This window comes from Petaurus breviceps, unplaced genomic scaffold (assembly GCF_028583685.1).
Source record: "Petaurus breviceps papuanus isolate PSGF00001 unplaced genomic scaffold, PetGlider_PUasm1.0 140, whole genome shotgun sequence".
Classification (NCBI taxonomy): Eukaryota; Metazoa; Chordata; class Mammalia; order Diprotodontia; family Petauridae; genus Petaurus; species Petaurus breviceps.
Window position 1 is genome coordinate 2,994,455 of NW_027185698.1, and position 18,814 is coordinate 3,013,268.

Genomic DNA, 18,814 nt, shown 5'->3' on the forward strand with positions numbered 1-18,814 from the left:
GTACTATGTTTTGTTTCATCTTTGTATTCCCAACTGGGAGTACAATGCCTTACACATTATAGACACTTAAATGTTTTCTGAATTGAATAAGATTGATTTGACAAATTCTGCCTCAAAAGCAAAATTCACATCACCATGTCATACTTTAGAAACATTTACTATCACCACTAAATTAACTGTCTAGACTTGGAACTTAGACGATTTTAGTTTTTCTTCTGAGAGTGGGATGAACTATCCATGAACTTTCTTGAACATGTTGAGGAGAAGTCATGTGGTATAGTGGAGAGATTGCTGGGTGTGCAAACTGAAGTATGTGGATTCAATTCCTTTCAGATATATGTTAACTGTACTGACACTGGCAAGCCTCTTTATCTCTCTGAGACTCAACTGTTTACACAGATGAAAAACTGAGATAATAATACTCATAGGATCTATAATTTCCATGGTCGCTGAGATAATATATAAAACGTCTGAAAGCTTTAAAATATTGTGCAAATGTCAGTTATTTTATCTGAATTTGTCTGAATTGACTTTATTTGCATTTATTCTATAATCCCAATAGATGGTGGTTGGGAGAGGGTAAATCTTCTTAATACCTAAATACCCTAGCATTCCTAGCCAGTTTACCCTAGAGAATAAGCACAGAGTTTACTTGCTGGCTCTATTTCCATTTTCTCTGTCCTACTTCAAGCTCCTCCCTCATTTGGGGCTATTTATCCAGGGCAACAGTGCCACTGAAAGCTGCTCTGAGGATGGGAGAGGCAGAGGAAAAGGAAACTGACATAATACTGCTTTGTATAAAGTCACTGAAGGTCAACGTAGCACCTGTCTCAAATGAAAATAAATATTATTTGTTTCTCTGAATCAAATTTGCCCTCTCTAATGCAATTTTTATAAAGCTATCAAACACTGATATTCCTAAAGCACAGGTCTGACCACGTCACTGCTTTGCTCAAGAAGCTTCTGTGTCTCCCTAATGCCTCTAGGAAAACAAATAAATTAAGCTGGCATTTAATACCTTTCATAACATGGCTTCAGTTCATATTTCTATGCTGATTCCACATTATCTCCCTCATGAGATAACTCTGTATTCCATCAAATTTCCTGTCCACTCTTCCCTTTATACCACATCTCATCTACTGTTTCCATCTGTAATTTTATAGACTTTCCTCTATGTCTGGAAGGCTTTTCCTCCCTGAATTCCAATGCTTGAAATGCCTAGTCTCCTTTAAGGCTAATATCAAGTGCCATCTCCTTCAAATTGGTTCCTCAGTTGCTGGCACCACTCCCATCACTATGTAGTTAAAAAAAAAACACCATAAGTTCCTTTATTTATCTGTGAACATTTTGCTCTGCCTAGTGGAATGTAAGTTCTTTGAGGGCAGACAAGGATTGTTTCATTTCTGTATTTGTTATACCTAAAACCTAGCACAGTGCCTGATACACAGTAAGCACTTATATAGGTTTTCTGACTGAGCAACTGATTGATCTTTCCATGACCATATAATGATCTATTTCCATAGAACCTCCTCTTCTCTTTTGCCCCCCAACTATTTTGAAGAATTTGGACTTAAATATTAAAACAATGAGAACAACCGCAAGATTGCTCTATTTTCCCAGAATATTTAAGTAAAACTTAAATAAACATGATTCTAGAAGGGGAAAAAATTGTGTCTGTGTATGATACACATAGTGGGCACAAATAAATGTTTTTTTAAATCTGAATTTGACAGCAATATTACAATTTGAGATAATTCATAGCACTTGTGAATTAATAATATTGTTAGTGGCAATAAATAGCAGCAAAGATTTAAAAATAATTATAATAATAATAGTGAACATTTCTATAGCACCTACTCTGTGTCAAGCACTTAATGAATGTTATCTGATTTGATATTCACAACAAGCTTGGTAGGTAGGTGCTATTATTATCCTTATTTTACAGATGAGGAAACTGAGGCAAACAGAGCTTTAAATTTCTCATCCAGGGTCACATAGTTAATGAGCACCTGATGCTGAATTTGAACTCAGGTCTTCCTGACTCCAAGCCCAGCACTCTATCCACTCTACCATCTAGTTGCATCAATTGGAACTTCCAGTGATCTGACAACTCTTTTGACCCAATACAATCATATTACAGATAACGAAATTGAGGCCTATAGAAATCAAGTGACTTGATAAAGGTCATACAGGAGAAAGAGGAAGAATTTAAACCTACATTGAATGTTGTCCAACCAATATTCTCAAAAGAATTGCCACCACAAGAGGTCATAAATATTTTATAGTAAGACTTTGCTAAGTTCTATTTGGATTTCATTCTCTCTGATTCACCTTTTATAAATGAATGATGCAATTCCCGCAGTGTAGCAGGAATTGAATTGTCAATAAGCTGTTAGGCATGATTTATTAGTGTAGCAAAACATGTTTATAGTCTAGGTCATACTTCCTCTTAAGTCTCCTCCTAAACGCTAAATGCCTTTATTATATCATGGTATATGATGATAACATCATCCTAGGCCATTAGCTCTGCACTAACTCAAGAGAATGAGTGTCCTTTGTGCTTAATAACTAACACTATTTCTTTCAAACTTTCATCACCATATCTCACATTTGATTATGGTTTTGGACAAGTCATGTAACCTCAGGCTATTTCAATTTTCCTAAAGTATAAAACAAAGACAAATAGTATTAAGTACTAAAATGATTAAAGAACACTTTTAATGTGTTGGATTGTAAAATAAAAATAATAGCTCAACATGTTTTTCTTGAAAATTAAATTTGCCTTCTCTTTTTGGAACATCATTTCTATTACTATTTACTACTAAGTTGTAGCTGAGCTGTGTTAAGTTGATTTTATTTGTCTCTTCAACTGTCACTATAATGTGTAACAACAGAAAATGGAACTGAAGATACTTGGGAAAATACATTTTGGGAAAGAGGTGCTTAATTCACACTGAACTTTATGAGCCTGATATTAATCTGCTGCCAGAGAGTGGGATCCAGCAGACCCTACTCAGTACCATAGCTTCATATGTATGTGCACACTGTGAATGTGTGTCACATTCACACACATAGAAGATAGAGCAGAAGTCAGAGAAACAGAAAGACTGGAGTGAGAAACATACAGGAAAGGACAAAAATGAAAGGGGATGGGGAGGGGGTGGCCAGGTGGTGCAGAGAGTAAGAGCACTGGCCCCAGCATCGGGAGACCCGGGATCAGTTCCAGCCTCAGATATTTGGTACCCACACAAAATAACTGGCTGTGTAACCTTGAGCACTTACTTAACTCCAATTGCTTTAAAAAAAGGGGGGATGGGGAGGAGAAAGAGGGAGAGGAAGAAAGAGAGACAAAGAGAGTGATTATGCACAAATAATTTAAACTGTGGCAATATGCCTCTCCTTTTATACTGGTGGCACTCTAGTTGCCTAGATAATGCTTATACAAAAAAAGTATCAGTCAGAAGCCAAAAGACAGGGTTGAAGCAGGCCTATCAAATATACTTTCCCATTTTTCTATGAAGCATAATCATTTCTGCTCTCTGTCCATTGTAGTTTGTCTTCACATGGACCTAAAAAGCATATGGTTTTAGGGGTGGACACTTTTATTAGACAGTCTGGGGGTAGGAGGAGAGAAGAAAAATAGCTCAGCGACAGCTAACTACTCTTTTCTTTTCCAGAATGTTAATCTGGGTAAATGGCAGAATCAAGAGTCAAGAGAAGTGCCCAAGTAATGTTCAAGCTAATTACAGTATAATATTTTGTCTGTGCTTTGTAATCATTGCATTTGGAAGGTTTAAGTCTAGTTTTTGCTTGGAGACCATGGACAGAGTTCTTCCTAACTCCATCCTCTCCCCCTTCTAATCCATACTAGACTGATCTTTACCCATAAATATTCACAGAACTTTACTGCCTCAAGTCATTGGTTCTCAATACCTACTGAATAAAATTTAATCTCCTTCTTTGATTACCTATCTTTCCAGCTTTATCTCACACCATTCTGCTTTACATACTTTAAGCTCAGCCAAACTGGACTATTTGCCATCCACTAATCAATCCATCAACAAGTATTTATTAAGAGCTTACTATATGCCAGGCAGGCCAGGTGGCACAATGGATAGAATGCTGAGTCTAGAGTCAGGAAGACTCATCTTCCTGAGTTCAAATCTGGCCTTAGACACTTAGAAGCTATATGACCCCAGGCAAGTTATCTGATCCTGTTTGCCTCAATTTCCTCATCTGTAAAATGTGCTAGAGAAGGAAATGGCAAACCACTCCAATATCACTGCCACAAAAATCCCAAATAGGGTCACAAAGAGTTGGACATGACTGAAAAATGAATGAACAAGAACAATGTGCTAAGTACTGGGAATACAAAGACAAAAATGAATCAGACCCTTCTTTGAGGAACTGATAATCTTTCCCCTATCCCTAATACCAAAATCTTACTTTTCCTTTCATTCACACTTCTTTTATACTCTTTTTATGTATGTGTGTGTGTTTGTGTGTGTTATAAGCATTTACATATGGGTTATAGTCTGTGTACTTGGCCATAAGTTCCATAGGGGCAAGGATCAAGTCTTATCTAAATTTTTCATCTCTCCATCTGCCAGGAAAGAATAACTTGCATTGCCTTTCTATGTAGATAGATATATAGATATAAGTTGAACTGACTTGAGACAATCTTGAATTGAATTGAGACAATCTTCTTTAGGTCCCTTCAAGCCATGTGATTAATATATTTGGATGTAATTGTGGAGAATTTATTTTTCATATAACACATATCAGAGATATTACAGAAGGATTTTTTTCACTGAGTAGAAGATTGCACCAAATGAGTTTTAAGGTCCAATTTCTATGGTGTGAAAATAATACCAATTCCCTGTAAACAAAATTCTTCCTCTGTATGATGAGGAATGGGCTTGAATGGATGTTTTGTTGCTCATTGGGGAGATGTTCCACTAACACCCATGCCCAGAAAACATAGCTCTAGCACCATACTTAAATACTCATTTAGGCCCCTTGGGCCACAGCACAGCAAACTGTGGCCCAGAGGTAGAAGGCAGGGTAGGAGAAAAGTGAGTCAGAGATGTTAAGTTGACATCTAGCTTCTCAGTATCTTCTGGCAAGTGTATCAGGTATTGGTAGAACGTAATCACCTAACTCTAGTTCACTGGCTGTCAAGTGCTACTACTAAAGGTAGCAAACATGTTTCTAGCCTATAATATGTTACTATAAAAATCAGACGTAAGTTTGGATGAATCTAAGGATATAGGAGAGAAATGAAAGATTTGTTGCTTATCCCTTTCTTGACTCAGAGGAGAAAATACAGCCAGACCAATCTTTTAAAACAAATACCTATTAAATCAATATTGCTGGGGAGAGTCTTTGGCATGATTATTAGAGCAGTGAACTTAATTCAACACAGAGAAGCTTTTGTTTAGAGAATAAATTAGAACTAAGCTGCTTTTACAAGGAAAGAACAGATAATGTTCCTTGACTTAATTTAACAGTTGAAAATATCTTTAGAATTGGCTGAGAATCTTATAATCAATCTTACCAACACACAACCATTTATGTGATGAAATGGTATCCAGGAAAAGCTTGCAGTAAAGTGCTCCTCAGAAAGAGCTGTTACTAAGATTGCAAGGTGTCACACTTAGATCATAAAAAAATAACCTATTTTACTCTGATTCATTCAATATGCCATTCTCCCTTGCAATGTAGCTAAAATTCAAGGCTGTAGGAGTTTGTCAAGTAAGCTTCCCATTTAAGATAATTAAGAGCCATGTGGAATTTGTCTGGGTCAAGGATGCAGGATTACAGGATTAGTTAGTATTCCACCCTCTCCTTCCCTGGGGTTAATAGGAATATTGAATTTTATCTTCATGATTTTGGCAGCAAATGCCAGCTAATTGTTCATGGGAAGTATGCTGGCATCATCAGGCCCAGACTATGTTTGTTATTAAGTTTCTTAGGTTAGATTGAATCTCCACTTAAATCAGTACACAGCAAAGTCTTTTATTGGTGAGAGCCTTGCCTAGAATCAAGAACTTAATGATCTTATATATGAACTAAAGCCAATATTTACCATGTAATATAACTAATTCGAGGAACCATATAAAATGATCAAAGAAGGTTTGTTCCTGTATTGCTTAATTCAATATTAACTCATTAAAAATTTACCACTGCCAATAAGTTAAAAACTAGGGGGAAATGAACTTATTTAAATTCTAAAACAAACTAAAGTCACAATGTATTTGGATCTTAGTTTCCTCTTCTATAAAATGAGAAGACAGGACTCTTTAAGCTCTACAATCCCTTTGAACTCTTAACAGTCTATGATTCCATCATCCTGTATACCATGGTAATAACAAATATTTGTCTTCACCATATGTTAAAAAGGCAATGTTATTTCCAAAGAAAAACAGCAATTGTTGATAGCTAAGATTTTCATCGCTAGATGACTTAATCTATTTTCTTTTTAAATGAGGACATTTTGTGATCAATTATTTTTGATACATTTTACTAACATCCTCAACACTCTAAATTATTTCTACTAAAAAGTTAAAAATATAATTTCCCAACACTTTTAATTATTTCTCTAATGTACATTTTCAAAAAAATCAAGTTTCAATTTTTCTTTGTAGCAAATCAACTAGATATTTCAAATAAGTAATAAATATACATATACAATATACATCCTGTATATATCCTATTAATGTATACATCTTAAGAATATCCTAAACATATTTTTAAATGTACAGTGTTTTTTTTAAAGCTATATCACATATAACTTATTTAGGAGGTCTGATTAGAATATTAAAGGAACTTTAATTGCCTCCTCCCCCCTTAAGTAAATTTTTTTCTTCTTTTACCTTTCATTACTAATTAATGTACATGACCTATTTCATTGTTCACACTATTTCCCTGTCATAATTTCAAAGTTATACTGGAAACTTTTGCTTCATGCTCATTATTTTATAAGTGAAGTGAAACTTTAAAAAGCTATCCATTCCCTGTCTTCCATTCTCACAAGCAGAACAGTTAGAGATTGTGACTGTACGTTTAGTAGAGTGGAGTACAATCCACTTCAGCTATGATCCTACCTGTGTAACCAGAAATAATTCATTTCAGCTCCTAAAGCCTTGTTTTCTCATCTGAAAAATGGGGATAATAATATTTGCACTTTCTCTCAGGCTTTTATGGGAAAAGTGCTTTAGAAAGCTGGGAAGACTGTACATAAGTAGGCTATTACTAAATAAGCACGGCACTCAACAATTGATAAAGTTAACTTTATTACTATTTAATTTTAGTAGATTCTTTAGTAATTCTTTTACTCACCTGTAAAAATGAATTAACTGGACAGACATTTAATATATTCCTATGATACGCAAAGTACCTACACTAAGAGTGAGAAATATAAAAAGGAAACAGCTATTAGGCAGACCAGGAAAGGTTATTTCAGTCCTCTATACCTTGTGCTCATTGCTCAACAGTCACCTTGGAAAACAAAAATTCCTTAATAAGTTAGATACACACCCAAGACCATCTTTTCCAATTCATCCTTGAGCACTGAAGATGAGTTAACATACAACAATAGAAACAGAAAGACAGTTTGACTACAAAGACTAATACTGAACGATTAGGATGAAAATTTACTGGCTGTAAACTGTGATTCCTAATGCACCTGAGAAACATATAATGAGTCAACAAGTATTTAGGGAGCGCCCACTAAGTATCTAGTGATGGTAGGTAGCTGCTTTGGACCCACCTCTCAAGCTTACAAAAGGACACCATAGAGTCAAGAATGCTATCAATATAAAGGCCGGAATTGTGCATGGGTAAAAATCAAATCCAGAACGGGGGTTTTAAAATAAGCAAACATTAACCCCCCCCCCCCCAAAATACCCTATTGACTAGACTTGGCCCAGAGAAGCCGAACGCCTCTTCTAAGTCAGACACCAACAACCTCCCTACACTCTCTTCCTTACTCCAAGATCCAGACTGAGCCACCTTTGCCATCCTCTCCCCACCCCCCTCAAACTGCTTCACTTCACCCGCGTCTCTGTTTCAGTTTAGTTTAAGGGTCTCATCCCCTACATAAGATTTAAAATCATCTCAAAGGGCAAATTCAGTCTTTTACACGGAAGCCTTCAGTCAGCCCTGGAACTGGCTTGGCCACCCTGTGATTGACCCTGTTCTAAGATGAATTCGTTCATACTGTAGCAGGGAAAGTGGAGGAGGAATGGGATGCTGCCTATACAGATCTTGCTGCAGAGTTGGGGAGTGACAGCAGCTACAACTTGAGATTGTGATTGCTGTGGCAAAAAACAGCTTTAACCTTAAAGAAAAAGAGAAGGGGACGTGGCGCGGGTGGGGGTGGGGAGCCCTGGACTTGTAGATGTATCACTTCCGAGCTACTCTAAGGTTGGCAGGAACAATTCTGAACATCGCCAGGTGGCTCACCCGGGCATGTGTGTGGGTCCTGGGGGAAGACAGCAGGCAAAGGGCGGGGGTAGATATGGGGAGAAAAAATAAAAAGTAGTTTGCTTTAAAAAAAGAATCAAGCCCAAGGTAGCAGCCTCTTTGTAGCGAAAGAGGAGGGTGGATGAACAGAGGGAAGAGAGAAGCTTGTCAGTTCACACGACCCACGCTCCAGAGAGCCTAGATCAGACAGACCCGCAGACAGACAGACCCGCGGAGAGGAGAGAGGTGGAGACCTTGAGCGAGTTACCTTCAGGATTGGCGCTGATGAAGACCCGGACGCTCCTGCCGGCCGGCACTAGGTGGGAAGGCAAAGCTGTGAGGTTCCCGGAGAAAGCCGCCCGCCGGAGAGCCGAGTCTCGGGCACAGGGCAGCTTGCTGCCCGCCCCAGCCGGCCACATCGCCCACGGTGGCAGCCTCCGCCTCCTCCTCCTCGCCCTGGTTCTGGCTCGGTAGCGCTGGCTTGGGCGATCCCCAAGAGACCGCTACGGCTCAAAGCCTCCCGAAGCTCGACACAGCAGCTAGATCAGCAGCGCGCACCACCTGCCAACTGGGAGCGGCCATACGAACTCCCCAGTTCCTTAGGCTGCTGCTGCCCCCACCACCTCTCTTCTTCTTCCCCCTCCTCCTCTTCCTCCTCTTCCTCCACCAGTGTCTTCAGCGCAGCGGCGGGCCGGAGGAGCGCTAGGTCAACTGTGGCGCGGCTACTTAAGCAGCACAGGTCTGAGGCTCAGAGCGAGCGCCAGAGGCGGAGAGGGAAGCTATTGGCATCCCTTCTCTCCTCCACCTCCGCCGGCGCCCCCTCCCCCTGCCGCTAGCCCCCTCCCCCTTTTTTTCACAGCACAGCAGCAGCAGGAGGAGGGTGGAGGTGGCGGCAGTGGTGAAAGAGTGTGAGGGGGGTGAGGAGACAAAACCAAACTTTCTACGCCAAAGATCTCCCTAGTTTATTTTCAGACTTTCGGCACCCAGGCACACCAACCCACTAAAATTACCGCCCCCCCAAACCCGAAAGGTTATTGTTATGGGGAGGTGTTTAAATGGGGCGGAGATATCAGGGGGAACCTCCAGACGCCTAAGGACTAGACGTCCTGACAGGTTGCCCCACTTTCGTCCTTTTCTTAAAGGAAAAATAAAGCTTAAAAAGAATTAACCTTTCTTGGGGGGCTGCTTTTCCGAGAGTTAAAAAGCACTTGCATCTCTGCCCAACACCCTGCCCCGTATTCCCCCAATTTGTGAGTTTGGGCACCTTCACGTGTTTAATTAAGTACAGTGTAAGGTTGCCTCAAAGTTAGACGCCTGAGCGCGCACACACGCACACACAGCCTGACCCGTCTGGGCCGGGTTCGCTGCCCGCAGGTCAGAGGAACAGGAAAGTGTCTTTTAAGTACAGAATGGGAAGCAGAAAGATATTTCCTCGGATGTTAAGTAAGGTTTGAGGTGCAGGTGAAGGGAAAGGCTGGACTCTCCGTGTTCTTCCCCTGGCTTTTTCTACCCTCTCAAAGCTGGGCTGGGCGGAGCTGGGATTTTTTTTTTTTTAAAGGAGACTTCCTTTCCCGTTTTCACAGTCGGATGGAGACTAAATCAGGTCCGAGACCTTTCTTTGAGGAAGAAGGAAGCCCACCTAGCCCGTGTACAAAGCAAAGGCTCAGCGGCTTGTTTTCCTTCCCCAGGGACGGGTTATTTATTAATTCATACGGATGTTGGGAATCAGAATAGCCCAGCTGTAAGCGGGGATGAAGGGACCCGGCGCCGTGCTTCAGAGAGAGCAGCTCTCTTAGCAGCTGTCGGTGGCGGGGCGTCTTGGAGAGCGGCTCCCATGAAATATTAAAAACAAAAAAGGTTTTGGTCAGGGTGGGGGAAAGGGAGCGGGAGAGAGGAGTATTACTTGGGGGCTATAGCTGCTTGTTGCACTGGCTGCTTTCTAGTTCACAGAGAAAGGGCGCGGCCGTTCAAGCCGGAGACGCCCTCCAATGCACTGGGATGCTTCTGGTGCGCCTCCCGAAGGGCGCGCGCACTCGCGCTCCGCGGGCGTGGACGTCTGGCAGGGCGGGCAGGGTGGGCGTGGCGAGATCTTGGGGCGTCCAGCCAGACGTGTGAGGAATTGGGTCGAGAGGCAAGTAGGGTAAGGAGTGGGAAAAGAATCGCACTTTCCCTTAGCGCTTTACAAATGTCCTCATAACTCCGTGAGGTAGGTGTTACAAAATAGTGTTATCCTTATTTTACAGAAGAGACGACTGAGGGTTAGGGTGGGTAAGTTCCAACTAAGTAGTTATCAACCAGTAATCTCCTCTTTGTTCTCCGACCACCGGCTTCATGATCTCTCCAGGACACTGCACAACTCTGCCTTTTTATGGGGACTGGGGAGGGGGAACCTTGAGTAATTCTATTGTACAATCACAGCTCGTTTTCCAAGCCCTTTCCAACAGTCCTTTGAGAGTGCAAATCTTATTTGTTTTTAAATAGAGGAAGAAAGTGAATTTCATTACCACACAGATAGTCTGAGAGCCAGGAATCACCGACAACCTGTAGGTTTGAAAGATCCTCAGTCTCTATACGGGTACTTTTGGTCACTGGCATCTGCCCCTTCAAAAATGCTAATTCTTAAGCAAGTTTGAGAGCCAAGGAAAATGCAGTCACTTAGAGTTTAGGATGCTAGGATGTAGATGAGGAAGGGACCTGAGGGTTCATTTAAGGACGTCATTTTATACAGAGAAGTTACAGTGACTTTTTCAAGGCCACATAGAGGTATTCAGTAGCAGAGCCTAGATTTGAATTAGGATTCCCAGAACTCTAAATCAATTGGTTTTGCTACTGCTTCACCGCCCTTTGTAGGTGGGGCAGTGTACAAGTGTCCACCAACCCTAGGGCATGGAGATCTAAACTTTTTGCCAGGGGGAGTTATTTTCTTCTTGCAGAAGTCTGGAGCCGAGGATGGAGGGTGCTAGTAATACTTGGTACCAAGAGAAAAAAAAAAGCTAATGCTTGAGAGTTAGGGAGTATACTTTATAATAGACACACGTTGCTTAGACTTAGAATATCCAATAAGTCACCAATTTGAAGGTCATCTAGGTAAAACTTTAAATATCTTTGTCTACTTTGAGGACCTCCTAGGAGCCCCTGAACTCAGTTGTCTAATCTGGATGGTAGTTCAGAAACAACAGATGCTGCTGTGCTGCTTTCTCTGTGCTCATTGCCATGTCTGGGGAGATTCTTCCTTAGAGAACACTGGACTTCAGGGGCAGCACTTCCATCCCTTAGAGCCAGGGGGCAGACAGCTCTTTCTCCTTTGATGCATTTCTCACCAAATTCAAGCTAAGTAATTTTGAATCTGCAAAAAATGTTATATTCATTAACTATGCAGCTTCACACTTTCTGCCCTAATACTGTTGCTCCTATGGATGATATCGATGAATGAATTGGAATCACTCTGTCATGAACTTGGGAGAAGCACAGAAGGTTAATAATGTAACTACACAGGCAGATTCCACAGCCCACTGAAACTTTTACACAGTGAGGATCAAAAAAGAACTTAATTAACTTAATCAAAATTGAACTTAATTTGACAATACTGTTTTTAGGAGATTCAGACACAAAATTTCATTTCCAGTGCATTCATCAAAGGACTTGGAGCATTAAGAATTAAATTTTCTACATTTTCTCTGTCCCCTCCCCCCCTTTTTTTGTCTTTTATATCTTACCTGGTCTCAATGTGCTGCATTTTCTTATTATGACTTTGAGGTTTTGGCAGCTTCCATAACCTAATTAACTGTCCCAGACAGGCCACAGTTTAGCATTAGCCAATGTCACTGCAGATAAAAGGCAAAAGGAATGAATTCCATACACAGTCAGTGAGGTTCAATACTAATTGCAAACAAAACTATGAGCTGACTAACCACTGACTCCATCCTGTGATTTCAGGAGTACTTATAAACACTCCTAACCCCCTCCCCAAATAGTGCTTCCATGTATTGGAGATACAATCCTTAAAATGCAGTTATTTCTAGGAAGATTAGTGCATTCAGTAGCTTGAACCTTAGACCGGTTAATTCAGTAGATCTCCTTCCATTTTAGGAAGGACCTGCATGAGGACCCTGGAAACCTGAGGACAGAAGAGTACACAAGTGGGAGGTGGCTAGTGCTAGTCCAGGGAATATAGAAGAAATATACCAATGTTTCCCTGAAAGTGTGACTGTCAAGGATTCTGAGGGCCAGCCATTGTCCTCTACACTGGGGATACAAAAACAAAGTAAAAAGAGTTCCTGTCCTTAAGGATTTTACATTCTGTCACCTAGTATCTGAGCTGGCACCTCCAGGAAGGAAAGGTCAGCTCAGACATTGCCCTACACAAACCTGAGGGATTTAAAGTATCTGAAGAAAGGAACATTGTGTGAGAAGAAAACAGAGGGAAAAGCACAGGAATGAGCTGGTAGAGCTGAGTGCCTAAACCACTAGGTTACTTGAAAGCCTGTCTTCTCCAGACAGTCTGGGCACTAATCTGGATGATGTAGTATTATTGGGTCTTAGAACTAGAAGGGAACTTACAGGATCTGTCCCTCCTGTAATACTTAAACAAACATAGCTTCACCATTTTAATAAAATTAATTATGTTTTATAGTATGTGATACATAAAAATAATTGATATTGGCTGCATAATATGTAGTTAGCATCATGTACATACTTAAGACTACTGAGTAGACAAAAAACAATTAGGTTTTCATATGATTTGGAATGCATGAGCCAGTTCTACAGAATTAAAAAATTTCCTGAGTGACGACCACTTTGGGGATTTAATTTTTTTTTAGCTTACATTGAATGGTCTATCACTTACCAAGATGATAGCGTTAAGTGATCAAATATAGGTTGCTACTGTATTTTTTTTTTTGAGGCAGTCAGGGGTTAAGTGATTTGTCCAATGTTACCGTATTTCTTCTTACCAAAGATTTTGATAGATGTCTCAGAAATTTTACATCTTCCAAAACAGTTTTAAAAAAGCTTCTTGGGGTGGCCAGGTAGCACAGCGAGTAAAAGCACCGGCCCCAGTGTCGGGATGACCTGGGGGATGGAATCCGGGCTCAGACACTTAGAATCCACCCAGAAACACCTGGCAGTGTAACCTTGAGCAAGTTACTTAACCCCAATTGCTTTAAAAAAAGCTTTTAACTATGAACCATTGCCTACTGGATGCTCTCTAATCTCTGAATCCTATAAATCTCTAAACTTTTTTTGATTTATCAATTTGTGGATCCCAAGACCCCGTCTCACCAGAAGGAGAATGGTTTCTCTTGTTAACATTTCTTTTTCTTTAGACTCTTGTACTGAGAATACATGAACAAATTGTGTGTCTATCTGAGAGTAAGTAGTCTAAGTGTTCTAAGAGACACATTTCACATTGATAAGTCGGGAAGTAAATCTACCCTTTTCTGGCCTGAATGTGAGAGTGGATCAAGTATTTTTTAAGTGCTTCCTGTGTTATAGGCACTGTATTTGTATCTGAAGACAGACAAATATGAAACACTTACTTCTTTATAAGCTTACATTCTGTCAAGGGAGACAGTATTGTAGAGGGATAGTGTGTAGGTAAAAATGATAAAATCTAACAACTGATTCTATATGTGGAAAATTCCAAGGTTGAAAGTCTGAGAGACTAGAAGGCTAGTGGTGCCCTCTACAGAAGTATGGAAATTTCTTTTGGAAATTATACAAATTCTGTTTTAGACACATTAAAATTGAGATATGGGGGTGGCTAGGTGGCACAGTGAATAGAGCATTGGCCCTGGAGTCAGGAGCACCTGAGTTCAAATCCAGCCTCAAACACTTAACACACACACACACACACATGCCATGTGACCGTGGGCAAGTTACTTAACCCCAATTGCCCTGCCCTCCCCCCCTACAAAAAAAAAGCAAAAAAAAAGATTGAGATACATATGGTCCATAATGTGAACTATCCAATTAGGCAGGTGGTAATATAGGATTAGAGCTGTCTATAAAGATTTGGGAGTCATTTGCTAGACATAATAAACCCATGATAGTTAATGAAGTCACTAAATGAGAGAATGAGAAATGTCTCTCCTTTTGGGAGAATTTCAGTCAATCTAATGTCTCTAAAAAGTACTGACCTGGGACACGACATAATGATAAGGGGATGCAATGGAAATTAGGCTTGATTTGAAATTGGAGGGCCTGGGTTCAGATTCTGATTCCTCTTCTCATTACTTGTCTGATGCTGGGCACTCTCAGACACTTCCTCTGTCTGAGCCTTAGTTTTTCTTATGTATAAAATGAATGGATTATATTAGGTGACCAGTAAGGTCCCATATAGTTCTGAACCTATGATCCATCCTTTCTTCTTCTCTCCCTTCTTTCCTCGGCAATGTAGAGATCCAGAAACATCTAGAATTGAGAAACTTTGGGCAATGGTGAATGTATCAAACCTTGTGCAAGAGACCCTGGAATTGCTGAGTAGATGATTCCCTGGCTACTTCTGTGCCTTGTTTGCTCTCTGAGTTAAAATCCATAAAAAGGGAATGGATATTACCACCAAATTCCTAGACAAAGTAGAAGAGTTCCAAAACCAAAGGTGAGTTGTAAGCAGCAGTGCTGGGCCCAGAACCATGTTTTTATGACTGTCTACTGTGATGCTGCCCTTGTTTAACTTTTGAACACCATTTCAAATATGTATCTACTTTTCTGCTTAGTCATCCACAAAATGACCCATATACCATCAGTATGGCCCTAAGTCTGACCAAAAGAAAGGTAAAGAAGAAACATTTTTTCAGTAGACATGTGGATGCCCCATTTTAGGTAAAACATTGGTGGACTGGAAAATATCCAGAAAAGGGTGACCTGAGGGAATTAGAAACTACATTATAAGATGAGTTGGGGATGTTTAAACCTGGAGAAAACTTAGCAGCATGTGAGTGTTGTTTTCAAGTCCTTGAAGGCCTGCTATACAACTCAGAGACTGGATTCTCTTTGGTTTGATTAGACCTAGAGGGAAGAAATGGGAAACTATGGGTAGCACATCAGTCTATGTATGGAAAAGACTTCCTATAATTAGAGCTAGTCAGGAGCACAATGAGCTTCCTCAGGGGATAGGGAGTTTCACATCATTAGAGGCCTTTAAGTGAATTCCAGATGATAACTTCTGTGGGATGTTGTAAATGCAATTCCTACTCATATAGGACTGAATATTCTATGAGGTTTCTTACAACTCCAGAATTCTATGATTTTGTAATGTGAACACACATTTGTATCCCTACATTTATATATAAACACATGGAGTGCTTATACCTACTGACTCCTAGCTCACCACAGGTATTTGGGGGTTAGTAAGAGTAGAACCAGAAAGTTATTGCTATGTTAAATCCACCATAGCAGTCTCTTCAAACCCACATTATGACAGGAACACAATTAGCCCATATAATTGGCTCTTCTTTAAATCTGTATCTTCAGTAGTTGTAATGGGAATGTAAATTTTTAAGATCTTCACTGCCCCTAGGCTAAAGTGCACCTGGAGCCTGGGGTGGGAGGCTTGTTTTTCAGTAGATACTTCTTGATTGGCCAGTGAGTCCATAAGGTTGTTACATTCTCTGAACCAGGAGAAGGCTATATAAGCCCTGATGTGTAGCTTTGTTTTGGGGCTCACTTTGAGAAGTGTTCTGTGATTTGATCAGATGAAACTCTGGGAAGCCATTGTTGAGAGTCCCCCAGCTTTGAAAAACCCAGGTGTTGATTTGGTATGGATGTAATGGTTGGACAGTTTGGAAATCTGTCTACTTGATCTGTTTCTCTGTCTTGACAATTCTGCCTGTGTATTCTGAAGTTCGGGGTGCTGACCTTTTTCCCCTGAACTAGGTAAACGATACATATTTGACTGATTAAAGTAAGCTTGTTAACCCATTTTGAATTGCTTTCCTTTATCAAAGCAGATCCAAGAACCTGTGTTGGCAGACACCCTGGGGACGCTGGGGTGCTTGCTGCTACAAAAAATGCCCAGGGGTGGGGTAGTACTTGATTAAATCTTATTAAATGCTGTATTTTGAATGATGTCATATTTTGATCTTCTCTGTTCTTAATTTTTCACTGAACAAAATGGAGAGCACCTATGCTGGTATTTTGAACCTTGGGAAGTTGCCTTTGCTTGGCATTACAGTAGTGTGGCTATTTTGGCAAATGAGTGATGTAGTTGGACATAAACTAGAAAAGATAGATAGAGTGGTGTTTCTTGTGGTTTCCGAAGCCTAAGGAGGACAGTACAGTTTATATTTATGATAATTATATTCCTGTTATTTTTCAACGCCTGCTATCTAGACAGGGAAGCTGAGGGAGCAGGAAAGCAGACACAAGGTCATGTGTGCCTGCCAGAGGACTCGATGCTTCCAACTTCCAGTCTCGTGATGCAACCTAGATGATAAGACTTCCCACTTACTTGTTTATAAAGTGAAAAATTTCAGTCTATCTGAGAATTTGTCAGCATAAGATTTTGCCAACATGGATTGTTGATTTAGAGGTGTCTGTAGCATGATGACATTCATAGCAACTCGTTTTAAATAAAAAGCTACACCTTTGTGTAATGGTTGTCTGATGTTTTCATGACTCAGAAGTTCTAACTTTGTATCCATCCCCCTCCCAATCTGTTTAATGTGTTTTTCAGTCAGTCCATATATCCTCTCATGCTATTATTAGAGCAGTGTAAACAAAATATGCTGATTATAGTTTAAAAAAGAAACAGGTTTTCTTTACCTTTAGATTTTAGATTCCTTTAGATTTTTATTTTTGCATTTCTAAATGGGCAACTTGGTTTTAAAAAATAACTAATATTTGCTTGTTGTATTTATGTATAACGCAACTAATTGATATTCCCTAGTTGATTAATGGTCAAAAGATATCAGGCAGTTTTCCAATGAAGAAACCAGAACATTTTATAGTCATGTGAAAAAATGCTCTAAATTATTATTGATTAGGGAATTGCAAATTGAAACAATTTTAAGATATCATTTTACACCTACCAGATAGGCTAAAATGATAGAAAGGAAAAGTTACAGATGTTGGAGGGGACGTGGAAAATATTGGGACACTAATTCATTGTAGGTAGGATTGTGAATTGATCCAACCATTTTGGAGAGCAATCTTGAATTATACCCAAACTACCTATACCCTTGGACCCAGCAGTACAACTAATTGGTCTGTTTCCAGAGATGCTTAGGAAAAAGGAAAAGAACTTATATGTTCAAAAACGTTTGTAGCAGCTCTCTTTGTGGTGGCATAGAACTGGAAATTGCAGGGATGCCCATCAATTGGGGAATGTCTCAACAAGTTGTGGTGTATGATTATGATGGAATACTATATAAGACAGGATGAGCTCAATGATTTTAGAAAAATATGGAAAGACTTGCATGAAATAATGAAGAGTGAAATGAGCGGAACCAAGAGAACACTGTATATAGTAACAGCAATGTTGTTTTAAGAATGACTTTGAATGAAAAAGTTATTTTGACTATTATAAATACTCAAATTAACTGTAAAGGATGTATGAAGAAAGACTCTATCTGCAGCCAGATAAAGAACTGATAAATAGAAGTATGTATAGAACAATTTAACATATATACACATGCATGCATATATGTGTGTATATACACACACATACACACACCTATGTGTCTAATGGTAGCCATCAAGGGAGGTGGGGAGGAAAAAAAAAAGGAAACATATTATAATTTTGTTGTATATTTGAAAGGAATCATAAGTCATGCATAGATTTGCAATTTCTTGTGCGATCATCCTTTTTATTGCATTATTTTATGGAAATGATTCTTTTATTCCATAAATTAAAAATAAAAAAATGATATTCCAAAGTAGACTACTTTTGTCCTGAATTAATAAGTTTCTCTCCCTACCAGTCTAAATTAGATAGAAGTAAATTTTCTTATTCCATCTATGTCACATGGACATTCTAAAGTAAAGCTACTAAGAAAAAGAGGAATATGAATACATTGATTTAAAAAATATTGTTAGGGTTAAACCAACATTCATATTATATATATATGCATAATATATAAATGGCTCACATTATATATGCAAATTGTACACATGAGATATTTAATATATGTAATAATATGTAATGTAAACTACATATATAAAGATATATAAAAATATTTTTAGTCTAAAAGTAGTGTGTGTATGTACATATATGTGTATATGTTTTCTTATGTATATTTATCTCTCTCTTTCTTTCTATAAGATCTATGCTTTTATTGGTATAGAGAACTTCCACTAAGGAAATTTCCTTTACTGGTACACACTGGTACCTGCTCTGCAATTTATTGCA

The 18,814-nt window shown here is 39.3% G+C and overlaps 1 protein-coding gene across 1 annotated transcript in view; it reads right to left on the reverse strand.

The window, feature by feature from the left end:
- NWD2 (NACHT and WD repeat domain containing 2) overlaps nucleotides 1-9,929 on the reverse strand; it is a 168,915-nt gene extending 158,986 nt beyond the window's left edge. The window contains exon 1 of the mRNA XM_069068652.1: nucleotides 8,735-9,929. Within this exon, the coding sequence (XP_068924753.1) occupies nucleotides 8,735-8,885 (151 nt within the window). The 5' untranslated portion in view covers nucleotides 8,886-9,929. The remainder of the gene's footprint in view (nucleotides 1-8,734) is intronic.
- Between the last annotated feature and the right edge of the window lie 8,885 nt (nucleotides 9,930-18,814).